This window comes from Cryptomeria japonica, chromosome 1, assembly GCF_030272615.1.
Source record: "Cryptomeria japonica chromosome 1, Sugi_1.0, whole genome shotgun sequence".
NCBI lineage: Eukaryota > Viridiplantae > Streptophyta > Pinopsida > Cupressales > Cupressaceae > Cryptomeria > Cryptomeria japonica.
In genome coordinates, this window is record NC_081405.1 from 121,828,008 (window position 1) to 121,849,112 (window position 21,105).

The 21,105-nt window shown below is 36.5% G+C and overlaps 1 protein-coding gene across 3 annotated transcripts in view; it reads left to right on the forward strand.

The window, feature by feature from the left end:
* Window positions 1-21,105, forward strand: part of LOC131026808 (uncharacterized) — a 257,348-nt gene that overhangs the window by 30,730 nt on the left and 205,513 nt on the right. For all 3 annotated transcript variants that reach the window (XM_057956786.2, XM_057956787.2, XM_057956785.2), the window contains 2 exons: window positions 13,447-13,503; window positions 13,638-13,709. In XM_057956786.2, coding sequence (XP_057812769.1) covers window positions 13,447-13,503; window positions 13,638-13,709 — 129 coding nt within the window. The remainder of the gene's footprint in view (window positions 1-13,446; window positions 13,504-13,637; window positions 13,710-21,105) is intronic.

A 21,105-nucleotide genomic window follows, 5' to 3' on the forward strand; every position in this document is an offset into this window, starting at 1 on the left:
AGGCCATGCCTTGTTGCCTTTCATGGATGGCTTCTCAGGCTACAGTCAAATCCTTATTAACCTGAAAAATCAGTAAAAGACAACCTTCACAACCCCTTGGGGCATCTTCTGTTATGTAGTCATGCTGTTTGGGTTAAAGAATGCTGGAGCAACTTACCAATTGGCAATGACCCCAATCTTTCATGATTTTATCCATAAGATCCTAGAAGATTATGTTGATGACATCTTGGCTAAGTATATAATTTATGGCTGAAAATAAAGTTATGAACTTTTCTCCAATTTTTCTTTTGTAGGTTCTCTGAATAATCCCTCAAAAACAAATAGAAATTTGTCATGTCCCCGCCTTAATAACGTCTACCTCACTATCCTTAAGATAAATTCAGATGTAGAAAATCGTCTTATTAAGACTTCATGATTTTCTTTGATCTGAGACCAAACAAATTAAATATATCAGGTGATACTTATCTTCATAAAGTAGGGACATATGCAATAACTCTAAAATTAATACATAAACCTAAGTATCTAAAGCGAACCATATATGATAACAGCAAATAGATTAAGGGCTCTTAAGCATTAATGGGATGCCGATTGCTACAACAATTCATTAATTAGAAGACCAAACAGTCAACATGATAATCAGTTATATAATATCAATTTAATATATTACAAATCATCGGTTATATGATAGCAAACCAATTCATATTCTAATCGAAGCATTAAGAGGCATATAGCATTTAACATTAAACAATAAAGTCATTAAATAAAGGAAAGTGCACCCTCCTAAGGTACGATCAGTATTAATGTAAGTCGAAGTGAAATCGATGAAAGGTCAAGGGACACGAAAGCAAGAGACAGCCCTTGTGCAAAGCATGGGCCAAAAGAAGAGACACACCTCTTCACTCAGTGGGCGAAATATTAATAGCAAGATCAATCTCCAAGGGAAGGGAAAAAAAAAAGGCTGAGTCAGTGGATGTCAGCGATTTCCATCTGGCTCCCAACGGTATGCTTAATATATGAAGCCTGATAATGTTTTTTATACAGGATTTAATAATGATATTAATATAGACTGCAATACGTAATTCATTTCATTTCATATATAGTGGCAGACCAGATCTGATGCGTGTCAGATCTGTCTGCCTCTACAATCACAATGAACACTGTTAATATGATATATGTGGAAAAGCCTTAACATAATATAATATTGTTAATATCGGGAATTATTTTATAGGAAGGAAAGAATTAAGGAGATCGCAGGACAGGTCACCTGTATAGTGACAACCTGGCTGGTTTTTCTGGTAAGTTCAATCCCCCTCACTGCTGACTGTGCATTTAACAGCAAGTTATTTCTGTATTTGTTATTCAATACAATTCAATATATGAAGGCTTAATAATATATATATATATATAGGAAGAATAATTGTAATCTGTATAAATATACATACAAGATTAAATCAGTAATCCATTCTGAAGAACAAGTAGACAATATTAACTAGATTCACAGTAACACAGATTCATCAAACATAAATAAAGTAAGGTATCAAGAACATGACTACAATTAATTAATTATAAGAATCCAAGATAAGAAGAGTGAAATAACAATCAATTATTGGTTTAAAAGAATGCCATAGAACTGTCCAAAACTATAATCAATTCCGTATTTTCCTATTCCCCAAGGGAGATGGGTGCTGCTAGGGAAGGGCAGAGTAAAACCATCCAATAGAAAGCCCCAAGGGTGAAAGATGACTCCTGAAATCTGGGCTGCAGGCCCCAAGGGTGAATGGACCGAGTCTGGTAATCTGGGCTACATTAAAGAGGTGGTGTCAAGCGCCCTGGGTAGCGAAGCCCTCTTCTGGGAAAGGGATCGGATTGGTTTAAGTTTAGGCCTAGATTTAAGAAGTTATGTTACAGGGCATTAGTTAGTTATACTTAATTAATAATGGAAGGCAGTAACATAGATGTTGCTTTTGATAATTGACAGTGTATAACTAGGGGACGTTACAAAATTCCTTTAGATGCTTCTTCATCTATTTTTGCGATCACTGTCCTATTGCTTAGTGAAAATGTCTATGGATCGTTTAGAGACTTTATCTTCACCAATGAACAAATGATATGTAGTTTCTTAAAACAAGTCCATCATTTGTGGCTTCTACCCTGAGTGTTCCTTGTAATGTCCCCACTCTAGTCAACATCAGTTGCTAATGGGTTAGCCTATTACTTGGGCTCTCGTAGGCTAATATGTTTGGATAGAGAGTCTCAGTGGTAGTTCCACTTGTTCAGTTCAGTCTTGGTTTCAGTTCCAGACCTTTGCAGTCAGTGTGTGGGCTTAGTTGAGGAACTTACTATTTATAGTAAGTCAATCCGCTATTAGTGCTATTTTTAGTCAGGGCACCTGGACACATGAGGGTTATACAGTGTTACCCAGCTTCAGACGACATGTCAAATCTGGCATTAGTGCTATTTTTAGTCAGGGCACCTGGACACATGGGGGTTATACAGTGTTACCCCAGCTTCAGACAACATGTCAAAAGACTGAATATTGAGGGAGATATTAGTATTTTAGTGGTTAAGTTATTCAATTAACTTATATGAATATTCTAAAGTCATAAAGTGACTTTATAAAATATTAAAAGCCACTTAAATGTTATAAAGTGATTTTAAATCACTTAAATCATAAAGTGCACCCAAGTTGATTAATAACTATGGAAAAACAAGTTAAATACATTTAATTTATTTAAAATTGCAATAGGGCATACTTTCTTGGAAATTGTGCCCTTTGGGGGATGTTAGGCAAAGCAAGTCAAAATCATGAAGATTATTGATTATTTGACATTGCTTGGTTTTGTTCTGTTGATTTTCTGAGACAAGGGTTTCAGTGGGTTTTCTATTGAAGAACGATAACTCTTCATGGATCAGTGATTTTGAGGCTGTGAAAGATCAGCTGAATTATTGGAATTGAGAGGGCTTCATTCAAGAGTCTTACTATGCTACATCAGAAGCTATTTCCTAAAGTTATTTGTAGATTTTGAATAAGTAAAAGGGGCATTCAAGTTTAGACGTTCCAATTGCAGCATATTTAATTCAATAAGTCAGCCATACTATCCTTTCTTGCTGGCCGTACAGTTTTCATCTTGGCACGTGGGTTCCAGAAAGGGGCGTTTGACCTGGTGTAATGTCCCCTACCTGATCTATTTCAACATATTAAAATTGATTGATATTCTTCAATTAGTTATTAACAAGTGCTTATCTATTTTCCTCATTAGATGATTAACATCATTATTAATATAGATATAATGAAGAGTTGCATTCTTTCAAAGGGAGCTAATGGTGAAAGGGTATGTCTCTTGCCAAAGGGCATACATGATGAAGAGGTGTGACCTCTCCCTCAAATTGAGAGATATAAAGGGAAGGAATCAAAAGCATCTAGTGACATCACCATTGATAAGATCAGATCATAATTGTTATCAAGTTACAGGCAGTAACATTTGTGTTCTTGGTGGTATGCATGGGGATGTGCTTGATATGTATGCTTAAAATATGAAGCCTGATAAAGCTGTTATGCAGAATCTAGTAATAATATTGTTATAAACTGCAATATGTTGACAGTCATACTTAATTTCATATATATTTATAATACATGAGAGGTTAGTGTACTTATAGTCTAAATCATGTAATTACTGTCAATATTTAAGAACTTGGGGATGAGATGTTCCAAAGAGGGGCAGTCTAAATCCAAGCAATAGGTTAAGTCCCAAGATAGGGTGGGGATCAGCGACCCATAAGCCTTGAGGGTATAGACCCAAGATAGGTAAAGGGCTTGGATCTGTAAGCTTTGAGGGAACCTATTGTAGTTGGTCTCTAAGTGCTTTGGTAACATACGTAAACCCTTCTCCCTTAAAACTGAAGTAGTAACAAGGTCTGATATCTATATTAATAATGATGTTAATCATCTAATGAGGAAAATAGATAAGCACTTGTTAATAACTAATTGAAGAATATCAATCAATTTTAATATGTTGAAATAGATCAGGTAGGGGACATTACACCTGGAGGGTTGAAACGCCTTCTTATTTTGTATTTTGGCTGCACCATTCCCAACGCCTAGGCTATTCATGCAACTCCATCAGCTTTCTGGCCTGGAGAATGCACATTTTGGACTTGTACACCTATTTTGGTTAGTTTCCTAGTCTTGGCTGGCAAACTCCAGAATTCTTTATTGAAAATAAGTTGAGGACCTACAAGTATGCAATTAGCATTAGAATTATTTGTAGTAGTTACCCTAGACGAATAAACGCGCGCGCGCCACATAGCGCCTTGAATTAACAAAACTATTTATTTGCGAAGAGAATGCATCATCCAAATAGATAACAGAAGATTATTGCAAAATGTCTCGAACAACTAGGTATAGACTGCTTTGGTCTGATAAAATTCAAAATTCTTTTGTTCATTTCTATCTTGTTGAAAATGATTTTTAACTATTTTGAGCCTCAATTAGAAGATGAGAAATATGTTTGATTTGTCTGGTAAATGAGCAACCTGTTACAGGCATACCAGTTGATGTTAAGAATTACTGAAAAATAATTTAAGTATGTTCTCTTAGAGATGAGTCAGATACAATGTTGATTCTACTTTCTAATGCTTACCAGTTCATAAAGCCCTTGACCCTACTTTGCAACATATTCATAGCAGACTTGATGACCAGGCATACCATGCATTTAATTTTTAAAAGCATATCAACTCACTACCATATCCTCTTCCACTATGGTTCGGCCCATAGCTTCTAACTGATCACGGATGTCCTCGATCTTCGTAAGATGTGCCTTGCATTTGAGACAAGTTTTGCAGAGATTGAGAGAAGAGAAGTTGTTGATAAACATTAAGAAGTGCAGTTTCATGAAGGAAGAATTAGTCTATTTGGGATTTGTGATATCTCGTAGGATCTGGGAAGGCTTTTCAGCGTGATCACTACCATATCCTCTTCCACCATGGTTCGGCCTTTAGCTTCTAACTGATCACGGATGTCCTTGATCTTCGTAAGATGTACTTGCATTTGAGACAAGTTTTGTAGAGATTGAGAGAAGAGAAGTTGTTGATAAACATTAAGAAGTGCAGTTTCATGAAGGAAGAATTAGTCTATTTGGGATTTGTGATATAGTTGCAGTTGCTCATAATTTCTTGTCCATTCAGTGTTATGTGCAATTCTTGGCTGGCAAACTTGTTATTTTTTGCTTAAAATTCTTCAAAACCTTTGAAAATACAAAAACAAGACAGCATTTGCATCAGTAGAAGAGTTAGAACTAGCAGGGTTCTTACATTTCTCATGTACTCTTCTCTTCAATTATTTTCTCATTCACAATTGTTTGATTCCATAATCATGTAGACTCAGTGAATGTATTTTACTTTTTTGGCATATGTTTGTCCATTTTGGATGTGTCCTATCATAGTCTCCATCAGGTGCATCTTGAAGATGTTGTAGGTTACCTAAAATGCTTTGATAATTTGACATGAAAGCTAGCAAGAGCTGTGTCATGTGATGCATCTTTGAGGAAAGCTAAGTATTGTGGTTGCTTGTTTTCTGGATAGAGAAAAAATTAGTGATAGTTGAAAATTTGAAACGATCAAATATGTTGTTTTTTGACAGTGTTGTTGATATAGCTTCGGTAGACTATTGTATTGAATTGTCCCTTGATCTTTGTAATATTAGTCACTACTCTTAGCAACAAAGGACCAATAAAAGTTGGAACCGTAGGCTTGATGGAGTCTTTTTTTGGTGTCATTGGTAGGGATCATGTCATTCTCTAGTTTTATTTATCATGAGTAGGCTTCATCTAGCTGACCAATTTCAGAAGTTTGACAAGAAAAGGCAAAATCTTCTATGGAAGAGTGTTGATGCAAAAAATCAAAAAAGTTTGTTGAGAATGTGTTAAAGAATTAGCTATTCTTCCAACAAGTTGGTTGAATCATGTTACAAACTCCTTCACAGGATCATTGTCATCCTTATTTGCATTTGACAATTGTGCTAAAAAAAGTGACCATCCTTAGCTGGTTTGAAGTGTGATAGGAATTTTGTTCCCTCTGTATCCTTCTTGGTGATACAACTTGTAGCATGATGGTGGAGCCACTTGGTTGCTACTTTAACCAAGTTTTCAATAATAAGTTTGACAACATCATCTTTATGTGAAACACGTAGAGCCAAGTCGTAGTAAAAGTTGAGGTTTGTTAATTGGGGTGTTGCATGCCATCACCATGAAGTTTTTGAAATTTCTTGCTTGAGCCTAATGGAAAATCATGGCAAACTACATGTACCAAGGGACCAATGTTGGCTCCCCATAGCAATGAAGTACTAGAGGATTATTGTTTTTGTGGGATTTTTTTCGTTATAAATATTCATAGGAAATACTTTGTAAATAATTGGAAAACAAGAAAGGAAAAGCAACAAAGTGTAAGTAAAGGAGATAAAAAGAAAAATTGTTTTTTGGGAGTTTTTCATCAATCTTCCTTTATTGAGTTTTTTGGTTTTATTAAGAATATAGGCAGAGATAAACAGAGAAGCTGCAAATAAATTAAACACAATCAATAAGGTGCTTCATTCTTTCATTCAATATAGGTTACATATTTATAGGATTCTATAGATCCTAAATTATAGGAACAAACTTATCTAAATATAATGAATTGTTTGAACAACTCAATATATAATAACAAACTAATTATTTTGACATCTAGAATAGCTACGTGTTGTTTCTATAACTCACTTTAGTTTTATCATAACCCATGCTTATTTTATGCATCCTATGTGAACACTAGTATTATATTTTCCCAACAGGTTTATATATATATGTAATATTCCCCATAATTTATTTCAATTATTTCAGTTAACAATCAACACAACCACTTGTTAGGGTTAGAAAATGAAATCCCAATACTGCTGAAAGTAACCCTTTCCACCCTTTGATCAACAAGAGCTCAATCTGGGAGGGTGAGAGCATACAGTGCTGAGGGGATCGTTAGATGCAAGAAACTGAAATTGATTACAATACTTGGGCGGCAAGCTAGCCCCTTCCACTTTTTAGCGGGATAATGAGAATGCTGAAAGATCACTTGGCGGTAAACCAGCCAAGGACAAGCCAAGCAACTGAAGAAGCAATCACTCAACCACTTATCTAGCGGGAGGACTAGAAATGAAATTACAATCAACTCTACCGATTATGCAGCGGGAGGATAGTATTACAATATTTAAAATAGGCGGCAAAGCCACCCTCTTCCACTTATGTAGTGGGACTAAGACCAATCATCCAATTAGATAGTTGTTAGTACTACTAACCAGCATTACAATGCACAATATGGATTACAATTTAAGGGAAATCACTATTCCAAAGATAGGCGGCAAGGCCAGCCTCTTCCACTTATGCAGTGGGACAAGAAAGAACAATAGAAACTGTTGTTAGTACTACTACCAACATTACAATATGAATCATGGCATATAAGAGTGATGAACCAAGTGAAATAACATGACCAACAACTGCAAATGAAACCAAGTCCTTTCTCTTCACACAAATGAACTCACACACCCCAAAACCAACTCCAAACACCAAAAACTCTAATTCTGATATACTCCCAGCATGCTCAAAACACAAAGACCAGCAACACCAAATCCCACTAAAACACTCACAACTCACCCAATTCTTAACCAAATGACGGAAAACTGAAAGCAAATGATCACTAGGAGGTAGGCGATCATTCCTAGGACAACCAGACGTGGCAAACCAACCCCAATAATTTATGCACGCATTCCAAAGTGCCCAGCCACATGGTATGACCAACTAAGGTACAATTTTGGAAAAATAAAATGCAAAACACCATTTTAAGCTCTATAAACTTGCAAAATGAATCGCCTTAACCATAAAGAAAGACAGATGAAATACCCAGAATGAGGAGAATGACACACTGAGACTTGCGACCAAAAATCCACTTGAGCACACTCTGTGACCAGCAACAAGAACACTCAAAAATCCACACAAATCTTCACCACATTGAGCCCAATCTGCTCCTCTGGACGAGAAACTATCATACATTCAGCTAGGTGCTATCTTTCAAGCATCAAACTGAGGCACTAGGAGGTATGCATCCCTCGATGTAAGAATCTGACGACATTTCGACAACACTTTGTTATCATAACAAGATTGGATATCCAAATGAGAGTCCAAGGCTTTTATTTATAACTTTTCGCTAGCCAAATTCAAATTCAAATTCCACTCAAATGGCTCCCAAATTCCATTGCATTTGATTTCACCCCTTAGGCGTTGCATTTCATAGTTTCCCCTTAGCAAATGGCGTCGAAACATGACCCCTCTTAAGTCAAACTTTTGGAGATAATATAAAGTATATAAAATAATAATAATGCATTGTATTTTGGCATCTAGCAAGGGGTTAAAATAATTCGCCCAAGTAGACTTAGGATAGAATTGTTATTTTCTTCTTTTCCCTAGTTGTCCATCCATAAACTAATCAAATATTATAACCTTATGCCTAAGGTATTAATATATTAAAAATACCTTCTCCCCAAATATTGATTATTGCCAAATTGAGCCGGAGACTGAAGTGCTGGAAATCACTAAAACTGAACTGAGTTAGAGCTCTGAACTGAACTTCTAAAAATATTTATCTGAGTTCAAACATAGGATTTTGTTAGAAATAACACTGCCAGACATAGCCACTGAGCTAAGCTGCAAAACCACTGCCAAAAATAGCACTGCTAAAAAATAGTACTTACTATAAAGAGCATACTGATAAAAATAGTGTGTCAAAACTCATTTTCATCACATTATGAGTAGCAGTCATGACTTACTAAAAACAGTAAGTCTGGAAATCATCTCCGAAGAATTTGCATGTGAAACCATGTTGGAGCTCTCAAAAAACCCAGAAAACCCTATAAAGAAAACAGTCATCGACCTGTCGCAATTTACTAAAAGTAGTATATTCAGAATTCTTATTTGATTGGAATGCCTGTCATACCATCCTGAAGCTCATGAAAAAGCCAGAAAGATTGTAGAGAGCAAACTGATGAACTCCTGCAATGTAATATCCGCAACATTTTTTTTTGATTTTTAAACACAACAAACACCTCAAGCACCCATTAAGGTTAGGAAAGATAATCTCAATGCTGCTAAAAGTAACCCTTTCCACCTTTTGATCATCGAGAGCCCAATCTGGGAGGGTGAGATCATACAGTGTTGAGGGGATCGTTAGATGCTTGAAAACTGAAATTGATTACAATACTTGGGCGGCAAGCCAACCCCTTCCACTTTTCAGCGGGATAACTGAAAGATCACTTGGCGGTAAACTAGCCAAGGACAACACAAGAAACTGAAGAAGCAATCACTCAACCGGTTATCCAGCGGGAGGACTAGAAATGAAATTACAATCAATTCTACTGCTTATGCAGTGGGAGGACAATATTACAATATTCAAAATAGGCGGCAAAGCCAACCTCTTCCACTTATGTAGTGGGACTAAGACCAATCATCCAATTAGATAGCTTTTAGTACTACTAACCAACTTTACAATGCACAATATGGATTACAATTTAAGGGAAATCACTATTCTAGAGATAGGCGGCAAGGCCAACCTCTTCCACTTATGCAGTGGGACAAGAAAGAACAATAGAAACTGCTGTTAGTACTACTACCAGCATTACAATATGAATCATAGCATATGAGAGTGATGAACCAAGTGCAATAACATGACCAACAACTGCAAATGAAACCAAGTCCTTTCTCTTCACACCAATGAACTTACATACCCCAAAACCAACTCCAAACACCAAAAACTCTAATTCTGATATACTCCCAGCACGTTGAAAACACACAGATCAGTGACACCAAATCCCACTAAAACACTCACAACTCACCCAATTCTTAACCAAATGACACGAAACTGAAAGCAAATGATAACTAGGATGTGGACAATCATTCCTAGGACAACCGGACATGGCAAACCTTCCCCAATAATTTATGCACGCATTCCAAAGCGCCCAACCACATGGTACGACCAACTAAGGTACAATTTTGCAAAAATAAAATCCAAAACACCATTTTAAGTTCTATAAACTTGCAAAATGAATCGCCTAAACCATAAAGAAAGATAGATGAAATACCCAGAACGAGGAGATTGACACATTGAGACCTGCGACCAAAAATCCACTTGAGCACACTCCGCGACCAGTAACAAGACCACTCAGAAATCCACACAAATCTTCACCACATTGAGCCCAATCTGCTCCTCTAGATGAGAAACAGTCGTACATTCAGCTAGGCGCTATCATTCAAGCACGAAACTGAGGGACTAGGAGGTATGCATCCCTCGAAGTAAGAATTTGATGACATTTTGATAGCACTTTGTTATCATAACAAGATTGGATATCCAAATGAGAGCCCAAGGCTTGTATTTATAACTTTTCGCCAGCCAAATTCAAATTCAAATTCCACTCAAATGGCACCCAAATTCCATTACATATCATTTCACCCCTTAGGGGTTGCATTTCATATTTTCCCCTTAGCAAATGGCGTCCAAACATGATCCCTCTTAAGGCGAACTTTTGGAGATAACATAATCTATATAGAATAATAATTCATTGTATTTTGGCATCTAGCAAGGGGGTAAAATAATTCGCCCAAGTAGACATAGGATAGAATTATTATTTTCTCCTTTTCCTAAGTGGTCCATCCATAAAATAATCAAATATTAAAACCTTATGCCTAAGGTATTAATATATTAAAAATACCTTCTTCCCAAATACTGATTATTGCCAAATTGAGCTGGAGATTGAAGTGCTGGAAATCACCAAAACTGAACTAAGTTGGAGCTCTGAACTGAACTGTTAAAAATAGTCATCTGAGTTTGAACACAGGATCCTGCCAAATATAACACTACCAGACATAGCCACTGAGTTGAGCTGCAAAACCTTTGCCAAAAATAGCACTGCTAAAAATAGTACTTACTATAAATAGCATACTGCTAAAAATAGTGAGTGTGTCAAAAGTCATTTTCATCACATTTTGAGCAGCAGTCATGACTTACTAGAAATAGTAAGTCCGGAAATCATCTCCCAAGAATTTGCATGTCAAAGCACGCTGGAGCTTTAAAAAAACGTAGAAAACCCAATAAAGCAAAAAGTCGTTGGCTTGTCGCAATTTACTAAAAGTAGTAAATTCAGAAATCATCTCTGATTGGAATGCATGTCATAGCATCCTGAAGCTCACGAAAAACCCAGAAAGAATGTAGAGAGCAAACTGTAGAACTTTTGCAAACATCTCTTCGAAAACCTTCCTAAAGACAAAAACCCTAATTTTGTCTCTGATTAGTCTGCGTGTTTCCAAAATAGGCTAAGATTCCATCCATCAGTCTAGGACTGAGAATGGGACATTACAATATATATATATTCTTAGTTATTTATCTTATTCATTTCCTTTGGTGTCTTTTTTATTATTAATTTGGCCACACATGCACATATTTATATATTATTTTTCTTTTATTATTTTCTTAGATATATCAATTTCTTGCCTTTTCTTCTTTTGTGTTTGCTTCTGTTTTTAAGTTGTTTGTTTTTTAGGTATTCTTTTTAATTTTATTAATCAATTAATTTTTCCGTCTTTCCTTGAACTATGTGTACACTACCCCTCCCTTCTCTCTTTTTAATTAGTCCTGGTCTGCATATTCATCATTTGTTTCCAACTGTTGACATTCATCCTGATGATGGTTCACGGAGTGTAATAAAAAACGTTGATGCAAAAGTTCTTACATAGTTGAATCCAGAAACTAATTATAATCAACAAAATAACCATTTAAGTTATAAGGTGTAAAAGGTGAGATGAGCCTTTAAACATTATAAAAACCCTATAACTAAGGGGAAAATCTGGTAAAAGGAATTTAAATTTTGAAAGGATGTTTGACCTTTTGTAAAGGGTGTGTGTAAATGTAATTACATAATCCTTAAGGGCTGTGATGGTTGGATGCCAGCCTCGATATATTTTCTAAAATTGTGAGGTAAACTTGGGAGGCAATGGTGGAGATCACTCAAGGAAGAGGGCGGTTTAGTAGGCTATGGCTATTGGATAAGGGTCATATAGGGTATGTATGCTTGGGTTATGCGCTGGTTTGTATTTTCCAAAATTTTGAGGTAAACTTGGGAGGCAATGGTGGAGATCACTCAAGGAAGAAGGCGGTTTAGTAGGCTATGGCTATTGGATAAGGGTCATATAGGGTATGTATGCTTGGGGTATGGGCTGCTTTGTACTTTCCTCTTGGCATTTTGGAATATTTTGGCAAATTGGACTGCTTTAGCGGTTATGTAAAGTGGCCGATCAAATACACTTCCTTCAATCATTTTGAATAACTTCATAACTCCCTATCAAATCGACAACCTTACCTTGCACACAAACTTGTTGATAGAGTTTTATTCACTGAAAGATTACTTCATGGAAAAAAGATAGCAAGTTTTGTGCTCCATGAGGTTGACATCCCCTTAAACAACATGCATGCACCTCAATATGATAAGCTAGACATGCTTCCTGCCTTGTGATAGGCATACATTGCTCAATACAAAATTGCTTTATTAAATTACACTCTAAGGCATGCTCTAGTACCCGAAGAAAATTTTCAATTTTGAATAACTCATTTACACCAGTGTGCCCCTGTGAGTGTATTCTGAATCTTGAATTTTCCTTGATCAGGTTCACACACCTCTTCATTGGATCTTTGACTTTCTTTTGCTTGGTTGCTTACCTAATAAGGGGATTTTGACTTGGATTTCCTTAATAAAATTGTGTGTCAAAACGATGAAAACATGTCTTCTCTGTTACTTTTATACAAAGGTATCTCAGATAGTACATTTCTGACCTGTTATAGGCTATAACATCTGACAACAGATTGTTTTGACACTAAAAATTTAAATTTTGTTGTGTCGAAAGTAGGCTAACACATTGTTATTGTTGAACTCTACTGTTTACCTTAAAAGTTAAAAATCTTAAAACTGTTGCCATATTTAATTATCTTTGTATATTAATTCTTTCCAATTATATCTCGGATGAAAATAGCTTTTCAATTGTTATGAGTGTTGTCACCCATTGCTTGGAGTGGTTCTTTAGTTTTGATTTCCTTCTAAAAAATTAACGAGGTTTCAAACCGTTGGTGAAGATGAACTTTAACTGGATGTGCTTGGATTGGTGTATGTAAGACATGATTAGGAAGCCCTGATTTCCTCTGTTATTCTCTTTTTTCAAATGCTTTGGATTTGAGATCAATCTTAGTGCTAAGGTAATTGTAATTGATGGTTTAAATCTGACTAGACTTTTTTATTTGTATCTTGCTAACAAATGTAAATGAATACTGAATTGTAATTTTGATGTTTATTGCTGTTTTCTTATTAGTAACCTCGTTTTTTTGTAATGACAGGAATATCGAATAAAATGGAGACATATACTTGTGGATGAGTTCCAAGATATTGATGAAGTATGAAATAATAAATGTTATCTATGATGTTTTATTCATGCATCCTAAATTGATGTTTATATGCGTTTGTTATGTAGCTTTCATTTTGTAAATGATTGGTAGTTGGTTCAACATATCTTTTATTTATTTTGCAGATACAGTATGAGCTGATTAATCTTTTGTCAGTTGGAAACCAAAGCCTTTTTGTTGTTGGTGATATAGATCAGGCAAGTAGATTTTTATATTAATTTGTACTAGGACATGTGCATCGTATATTGTTTTCATCCTCTTCCTGATGATGGATCATGAACAATTTAAAATGTAGTTGCAAAAAAGTGCTAGAAGTTCTACAATGCATTACAGGGACTGCGAATATCATGTGTTTAATGCAATATTTGTAATTCTGTTCAATGGTCAACATCTATTTGGCTACTCTGGTGTAGAGAGATAGGTCTTGATTATATTTGTTGTCTCATGTTCTCATGTAGCTATTTTTCCTTCAGGAGCTAAAGATTATTTGGTTTTCAATCATTGATATGTAATTTCTTAAGTTCCTACTATCCAAAAATTAATGCATATTTCAAAAATATGAGTAACTATTCCTACTTGAATTGAGTTTCAAATTACAGTGCTAGAATGTAGATTATGTTGAATTTGTCATGAATTGTTGTTTTACAAGAAACTCAATATAAACAGTAGAATTCAAATGAGCAGAACATGAGAACAGAGAGGAATTTAATCCCAGAAGCCTTGTTATTGAGAAATCCAGTTTATTAATGTTTACTGATCACCACCTGTCCTTTTAATTGGAGCAATTTAGGAGTACAAATCAGAGTTTGCTTACAGTTACAACATTCCAGTGCTGCTATGCTTATCTAATCTCTCTGGTACCTCTCCCACTTCCTCTTACAAATAACTGAACTGACTTACTACTCACTTTCTACTCTCATGCCATTGAGATTGGACTTTCTCTCTTACTTATGTAAGTACTGAAGGGATATATTTTGCAGTAAAGGGCCCCCAACCATTGGGCAGTGGAAGGCACCATTTCTTAGGTTGCTGTCACTTTGGGGAGGAGTGAGGACTGCTGGTGACATAAGTGGGACTGTGGGTACATTTCCCTTCCCAGAAGCTACTGCAGGACCACCACTGACACTTATTTGTCTGCCTATAACAGAAACATAACCACCAGAGTGGTCTTGTCACTGAATAGGCTGCACCTTGTTCTGTTTCAAAATGTGTACAACTCCTAGCTATTTTCTGAGGTTGTCTGTCTTGTGATCCTGTGTGGATCAATTCATATCACTGGTCAGTGAATGCTAGCATGAGACCATATGTGACTCATTGGAGAGAACATGAAGCCGTTCTCTATGGAATTGCCCATTATTTTTCTCAATTATCCTAGATAGTGTGGAGGATTTGAGACCCCAGTGTTGGGACTTAATCTAGCTGTTATCTAAGGCTAAAAGAACTTTATATTTTCTATATGTATTTTAATGATTTGAAATGCCATAAGCAACTCTGAGAACAGATATGCTATACTGGAGTGATCAGTGGGAGGACCCTTTAACAATTAAATGTGAGGACGATAAGAGCTTGTGTAGATAAAAAGTAGAGGTCAACCAAAAGAAACAAACTGCCTGTGTGTGGGAATGGGTGGGAATTTATATTCTAAACTTGGTCTTTATATTCTTCGCTTGGTCTGCAAGAAATATCATTTCTCCAGTGAAGAAAAATATAGGCAGAGGACACTTTTCTAGCTATTTGAACTTTGAACTAAGTATTTGAAATTATATGGTGACAAAAGTCTTTGGTGTTAGCGGATGAGATGAATGATCCATCATACAAAATGGCTAGGGAAGGATATAATATTGGTTAGACTGTTTTTATGAAATTTTTTATAAGCCACATATTCTATCACGCTTTCCGGACTTGTGCAAGTGGACGATAATCTAGACACTCAAAGTGAACAGCAGTGTTATTTATTCATTACTGTTATATATATTTATATATTTACATGTATGTGACTCATTAGCACTTTAAGCATATATATTGCAGTTATAAAATCTGTTCTATTGCATAAAACGTGAAGATGAAACCAAATTAAATGCCTCCACATGATTAGGTTCCAAAGTTTATCCTCAAGAACAACTCAGTGTTGGAATTTCCTAAGGATTTTAAACAAACTTGTAATTAACATTCAACGATTGATCATTACTTAAAAAGCAAGTTAAGGCTTGACTCATTTCTTTGTGAATGACCTGGTTAAACTAATGTTAGTTGTGTGGCCTCAATGGCCCAATCTTTGGTTGGAGGCATGTACTCTGTGACTCTTAGTGCGATCGCTGTTATTTTTGGGACTTACTTGGCTACGTTTCTAGAATCTTGTACTTGGTGGGTTGTTGAAGGTGTGAGATAGATTGAGGTATTGTCAATATATTATTATGCATGTCTTGTCTTTAATTGGTGGAGCTTGTGATGTTTAGAGTACATATATCTGCTAATATTCTTCTTTAATTGTATGCATTAAGAAAACATATTTAGTGGCATAGTTCCATTGAACAAAACTCCATGGGGCTCTAGGGGCAAAGCCCCTAGTACGGTGTAAGTGCAGCTCAAATTAAGGCCTTTGAGACCACATGGATATTCATGATGTATGCCATTTTCATAATTTTATCGCTATGTTTTCATTATATCAAGTCTGTATATTTTAGTATTTCTAACCAAATCTTCATTCTTTAGAAAATAAACAGTGAAGTTGAAGAATCTGATTGATGTAAATGTAAGGGTTATGTATTTTTTATCTATGGTCTCCCAAGTTTCTATGATGGGGATAGTAGGGGATGGGGAAACATGTTTTTGAGTCATGTTTATTTAAGACTATTTGTTAGGGGACGATAGGGGATGGCTATTAAAAATATTGGATTTTGTTTTTTAAATATATGGAAATTTCAAATATTCACACGACAACATTGATGAGCATGGGTAATTGAATAGGAATTATATATATAAAAGACTGCATATTTTGTTTTCAAACTCATTATCAAAAAATAATGGTCGAGTAAAATGATAACCGGTTATGTTCTACTTTCACCATATTTGGATACTAATAGATGATTTTGCTCTACAAGTTGTTTGTGTGTGGCAAATTGATACATTTTTGCATTATGAAACTGACATTTGCTACTGACTATGACTTAACTTATTTTCAACAATATAATGATTGTAGCATGCCGGCTTTGCTTATGGTAGTCCTTGTGTTTTGAACTGGTTGTCTAATGTATGAAACAAGATAATCCCTGATTGTGACTTCAACTGTGAAGATATAAAGATTTGCAATAAAGGATATATATTTTGTAGATTTTGTGATAATGATTAATCATTGGTCTATTAGTTGGTCAGAATTATAGTTGCGATTGTTGTGGACTCATGCTAAGTAATGATTAGCTTTATATCAAGATATAAATAAGTTTGGTGGCAACTAAGATGTGCTTGAGTACCTTCATGGCACACATCATTTTCATAATTTGCTAACTATTGTCTAGACAAATGATTTCAAAACTTTAGATAAATTCAAAGGTTTCAAACTGAATTTGACAATAAGGTTTTGATCTTTTCTAATGGTAGGCTAGTTTAGTATTGTTAAAGCCCTAGCTATGATATCTTTTAGTCTGGGGGGTATGAGCGTCGCACTTAATCTTGATTGATATAGGATTAATAAACATAAATGCTTCTTGATTTTTTGTAAATCTTATATGAGCATGTCAGAAACTAAACAAGCATTGAAATATTGCAAGTTAAAAAAGTAGATGAAATTTTCCTAGGTACGTTAGGGCACAACTAATGTACCTAGGCGTCCCCTAAAAATATTGTAAACATAGGGGACATTTTTCACTTTTTTTTTCGCAAAATAGGGGAAGGGGTGGGGAAGTTTCCTACCCATTCTTGCCTCATCAAAACATAATCTATGGGAGTTGGGGAAGATTCCTACTTATTTAAGTATTTGGTAAGTGACATGTCCCTAGGAAGCATAGGTTCTTATAACTTTTTTTTGAGTGTTTAGCACGTGGGTAGTGTTGATTAAACTATTAGGATTTGGGTAGGTGGACCAAATGTTAAAATAGCCTATTCTAAAAAATAAGTAAAGAGGGCTTAGGAAGGTTGGTGAAGGAGTTTAAGGGTGTGGGAAAGTGTTCGTATGTTCTCTTAAATTCGGTTGCGAGATGTGCACCCCAAGATTTGTTCATAATACATTCTTCCTTGGACAAAGTTGGCATTCCAAACTGGTTTCTGACTTGATTGATAGCCATTTCACATACTGAGCAAGTAAATTCAGAGTGAGGTGAGTTGTGAATTCTACACCACAATGGTAGCAATATGTTTTCAAGACGCATTTCACCGTCCAGAATGAGCTGACTCTCAATCATCCACATGAAGCTTAGAAGAGGATCCTTAGTCTCTGGGACACTGAAATTGCCTTCTTCCGTTTCTGGCTTGGGGACATCCCAAAAGAAGATTTTTCCCTGTGCTGCCGATTCCATCCTTGATAAGTATTTCAAGCAATGCATTTCATCATGTTCCTCTGTCTCGTGAACTCGACACTGCCCTTGTCTTGCAAACTCGGACAATCTTCGTGGATAAAGTTGTGTATCTAACCTCCACCAAAGTTCAGGAAAATCAACATGTTGCTCCTCGTGAAACTGTTGCCGCTCCATTGAGAAATCTTTCTTTTTGATTTTTTAATTTTTTGATTTTTTTGGATTTTCGATTTTTCACCTTTTTTTGGATTTTTCTATTTTTCACTTTTTTTGGATTTTCTGGAATAAGAGAGATCTTGAATATCTCGGATTCAACTTGAACGTTCAACTGGTTCCAGCTTGATTTCTTCTTGCGTAAGTCCAACTGACGATCCAGCGATCACCTTCCTTCTTTGTTTGAGAAAAAGCTTTCCACTGATCTTCCTTGGATTCAAGAGTTCGTGTTCGCTGTCAGGCACTCCTAATTCAATTCTGTCGAGCGTGGAGGAGGAGCAAAAGGTTCTTGACAAGATCGGACTTTCAAATGCTCAGCCCTCCTTCTAGCGCCAATTCTATTTGTCTTCATTATGTGTTTGGACGTATTAAAGGGACCATCGCCCTTGTCCCTTGGAGAGGGACAGGAGCGATCCACGTTTTCTCCTTGACCTTGGCAACTTTACAGTTTGATCTCCTTTGCGATGTCCTTCCAACGTCGTCCTTCGCACTTCCTAACCTCGCTTCGCTTTGATCTTGAAGGAACGTGAGTGTTTTGATAGTATCGCCTTGGTCCTTGTCCAAAGGACAGGAGCGACGTGAGGCTTTTACATTATTTGGCGATGTTTGGACGTTCAACACTCTTGCAAATTATCTTCAAACGATGCCTTGGACCATATGCTATCTTAAGACGTCTTGACTTAGCTTGATCTTGAAGCAAAACAAGGAATCCAAAGCAAATCGCCCTGGTCCCTTGGAGAGGGACAGGAGCGATATGGTCCCTAGGTCCATTTTGGTGATTATTTAACGTTTGAAATCTTCATGCATCACCTTTCTACCTTTCCGTGGACCCTCTAAAACCTTGCGAAATCTTGTCCTTACGTAAATCTTGCTCAAAATGATCAATACATCCAACATCGCCCTGGTCCCTTCCTGAGGGACAGGAGCGATCTATGTTATATGGTGTCAATTTCTTCATTTTAACGTCCCTTGAGTGTTTGCGCATGATGAAGATGCCTTGAAATGTCCCTCGCCACCTTATCTTGACTTGTGTCGACCTTGAACTTTGGAGGAACGACCTTGAACTTGCGTAGGGAGTATTATCATCATTGTATCGCCCTGGTCCCTTGGAGAGGGACAGGAGCGATCCTTCCCTTGTGGCCACTATCTCACTTTGCCAGGTTCTAAGTTTATATTCAACGGACTCGTCCTTCTTCACTCTATTCGTCCATGCCTTGACATCATTTGTAACTTTGCAAGAAAAGCAATTATATCAAAAATCGCTCTGGTCCCTTCCTGAGGGACAGGAGCGAACTAGGCATTTAACACTGTTATGGACGTCCCAAAAATCTTCAATTTATATTCAATGCATTCATCTCATGTCTTTCCTTGTTTTTGAACGTAAACTTGCCTTGACCTTTGTCTGGATTTTGCATAATTAAGGAAATCGCTCTGGTCCCTGGGAGAGGGACGAGAGCTACAAGGTACCTCGCCCTGGTCCCTTGGAGAGGGACAGGAGCGATTTAGTCAATATAGGTCATTTTCCTTCATTTTTGCATCTCAAATTATATTCATTTGGCAAAGCATCTTCCCTTGGACGTCCTCAAATCATTAAGCTCTCGAAATCTTGCAAGGACAAGGCGAAATTTGAATTGTAGCTCCGGTCCTTCATTGAGGGACAGGAGCGATTTTCCTCCTGGAGGCATTTCTGTGCTCATAAAAATCTTCAATTTATATTCAATAGAAAGATCTCGTCGTTCTCCATCACTTCAAACGTAAAATTTGTCTGAACTCTGCAAGGACGATGAGGTATTTGAAAATGAGCTCCCGTCCTTCACTGAGGGACAGGAGCGATTTTGCTCCTATAGGCCAAAATAACAAGATTTTTCACATCTTAACACTTCACGAGGCGAAAACAAATCAATTCCAATGCCCAGGATCAAAATTCAAAAAAGTCAAAATTTGGTCAAAATATTCAATCGGACAAAAATTCACATTTCACTTTCAACACTTAGACAAATTTAAGCTCTGCATTAACATTCCAATTGAGAATTAGACCATTTGGCGAATTTATTGCATTCAAAATTTGCATTCCAGAAAAGGAAGCTCAAAAGCTCTCAAAAAAGGACTGGATTTTGGCTTGAAAAGACAAAATTTAAAACCCTAAGGCTTAGCCCTAAATCCAGACAACTAACTAACTAACAAAACCCTAAAAACGAAAGCGAAAACGAGCGAAAAACAAGCAAAAAGAGGGGGTCCCCATTTGCGATGGGGCGATGTGTGAAATGATCACAACATCTGGCGACACCACTGAGAAATGTTGCAAAACATTTGGGAATCAATCTTTCTAAAGGAAAACTCAGAAAACTTCCCTCAACAAATCCAGGAGTTAAGAAACACTTACAAGAAGAGACCATCATATTGAGACAAAGTATCAAGTCCACAGTTACCCATGTGTGTGCAAATGCGTTAATTCCCCTCAACAAGACAATCATGATCTTCAGGTTCCCCTGTGATAAGCTACGTAGTTCGTCTAAACTCCAAAAGCATCCTGGATAGAGCCTCGCTGCCAGTCAGACGTCTATAGTCCCGACGAGGTTATCGCCGCAAACTCACGAACATTGCTCCATTGCCAGTCAGGCGTCCATAGCCCCGATGGAGTTATTCGTAAATTCCCTTTAGCCGATTTGATATTTTCTTTTAGCTCATTTTTTCTTTTTGATTTTCTCATTTTTTCACTTTTCTTTTGATACTGCTTTTCAGTTCTGTCAATTCTTTGGCTCGTGAGTAATGAAACTCACTGGGGTTTGAGGATTGCGGTGGCGCTGAAGCTAGACTTTAGATTTTTCACTGATCACAGCTTCGCCTGTAAACCATAATGACTCGGAGATTA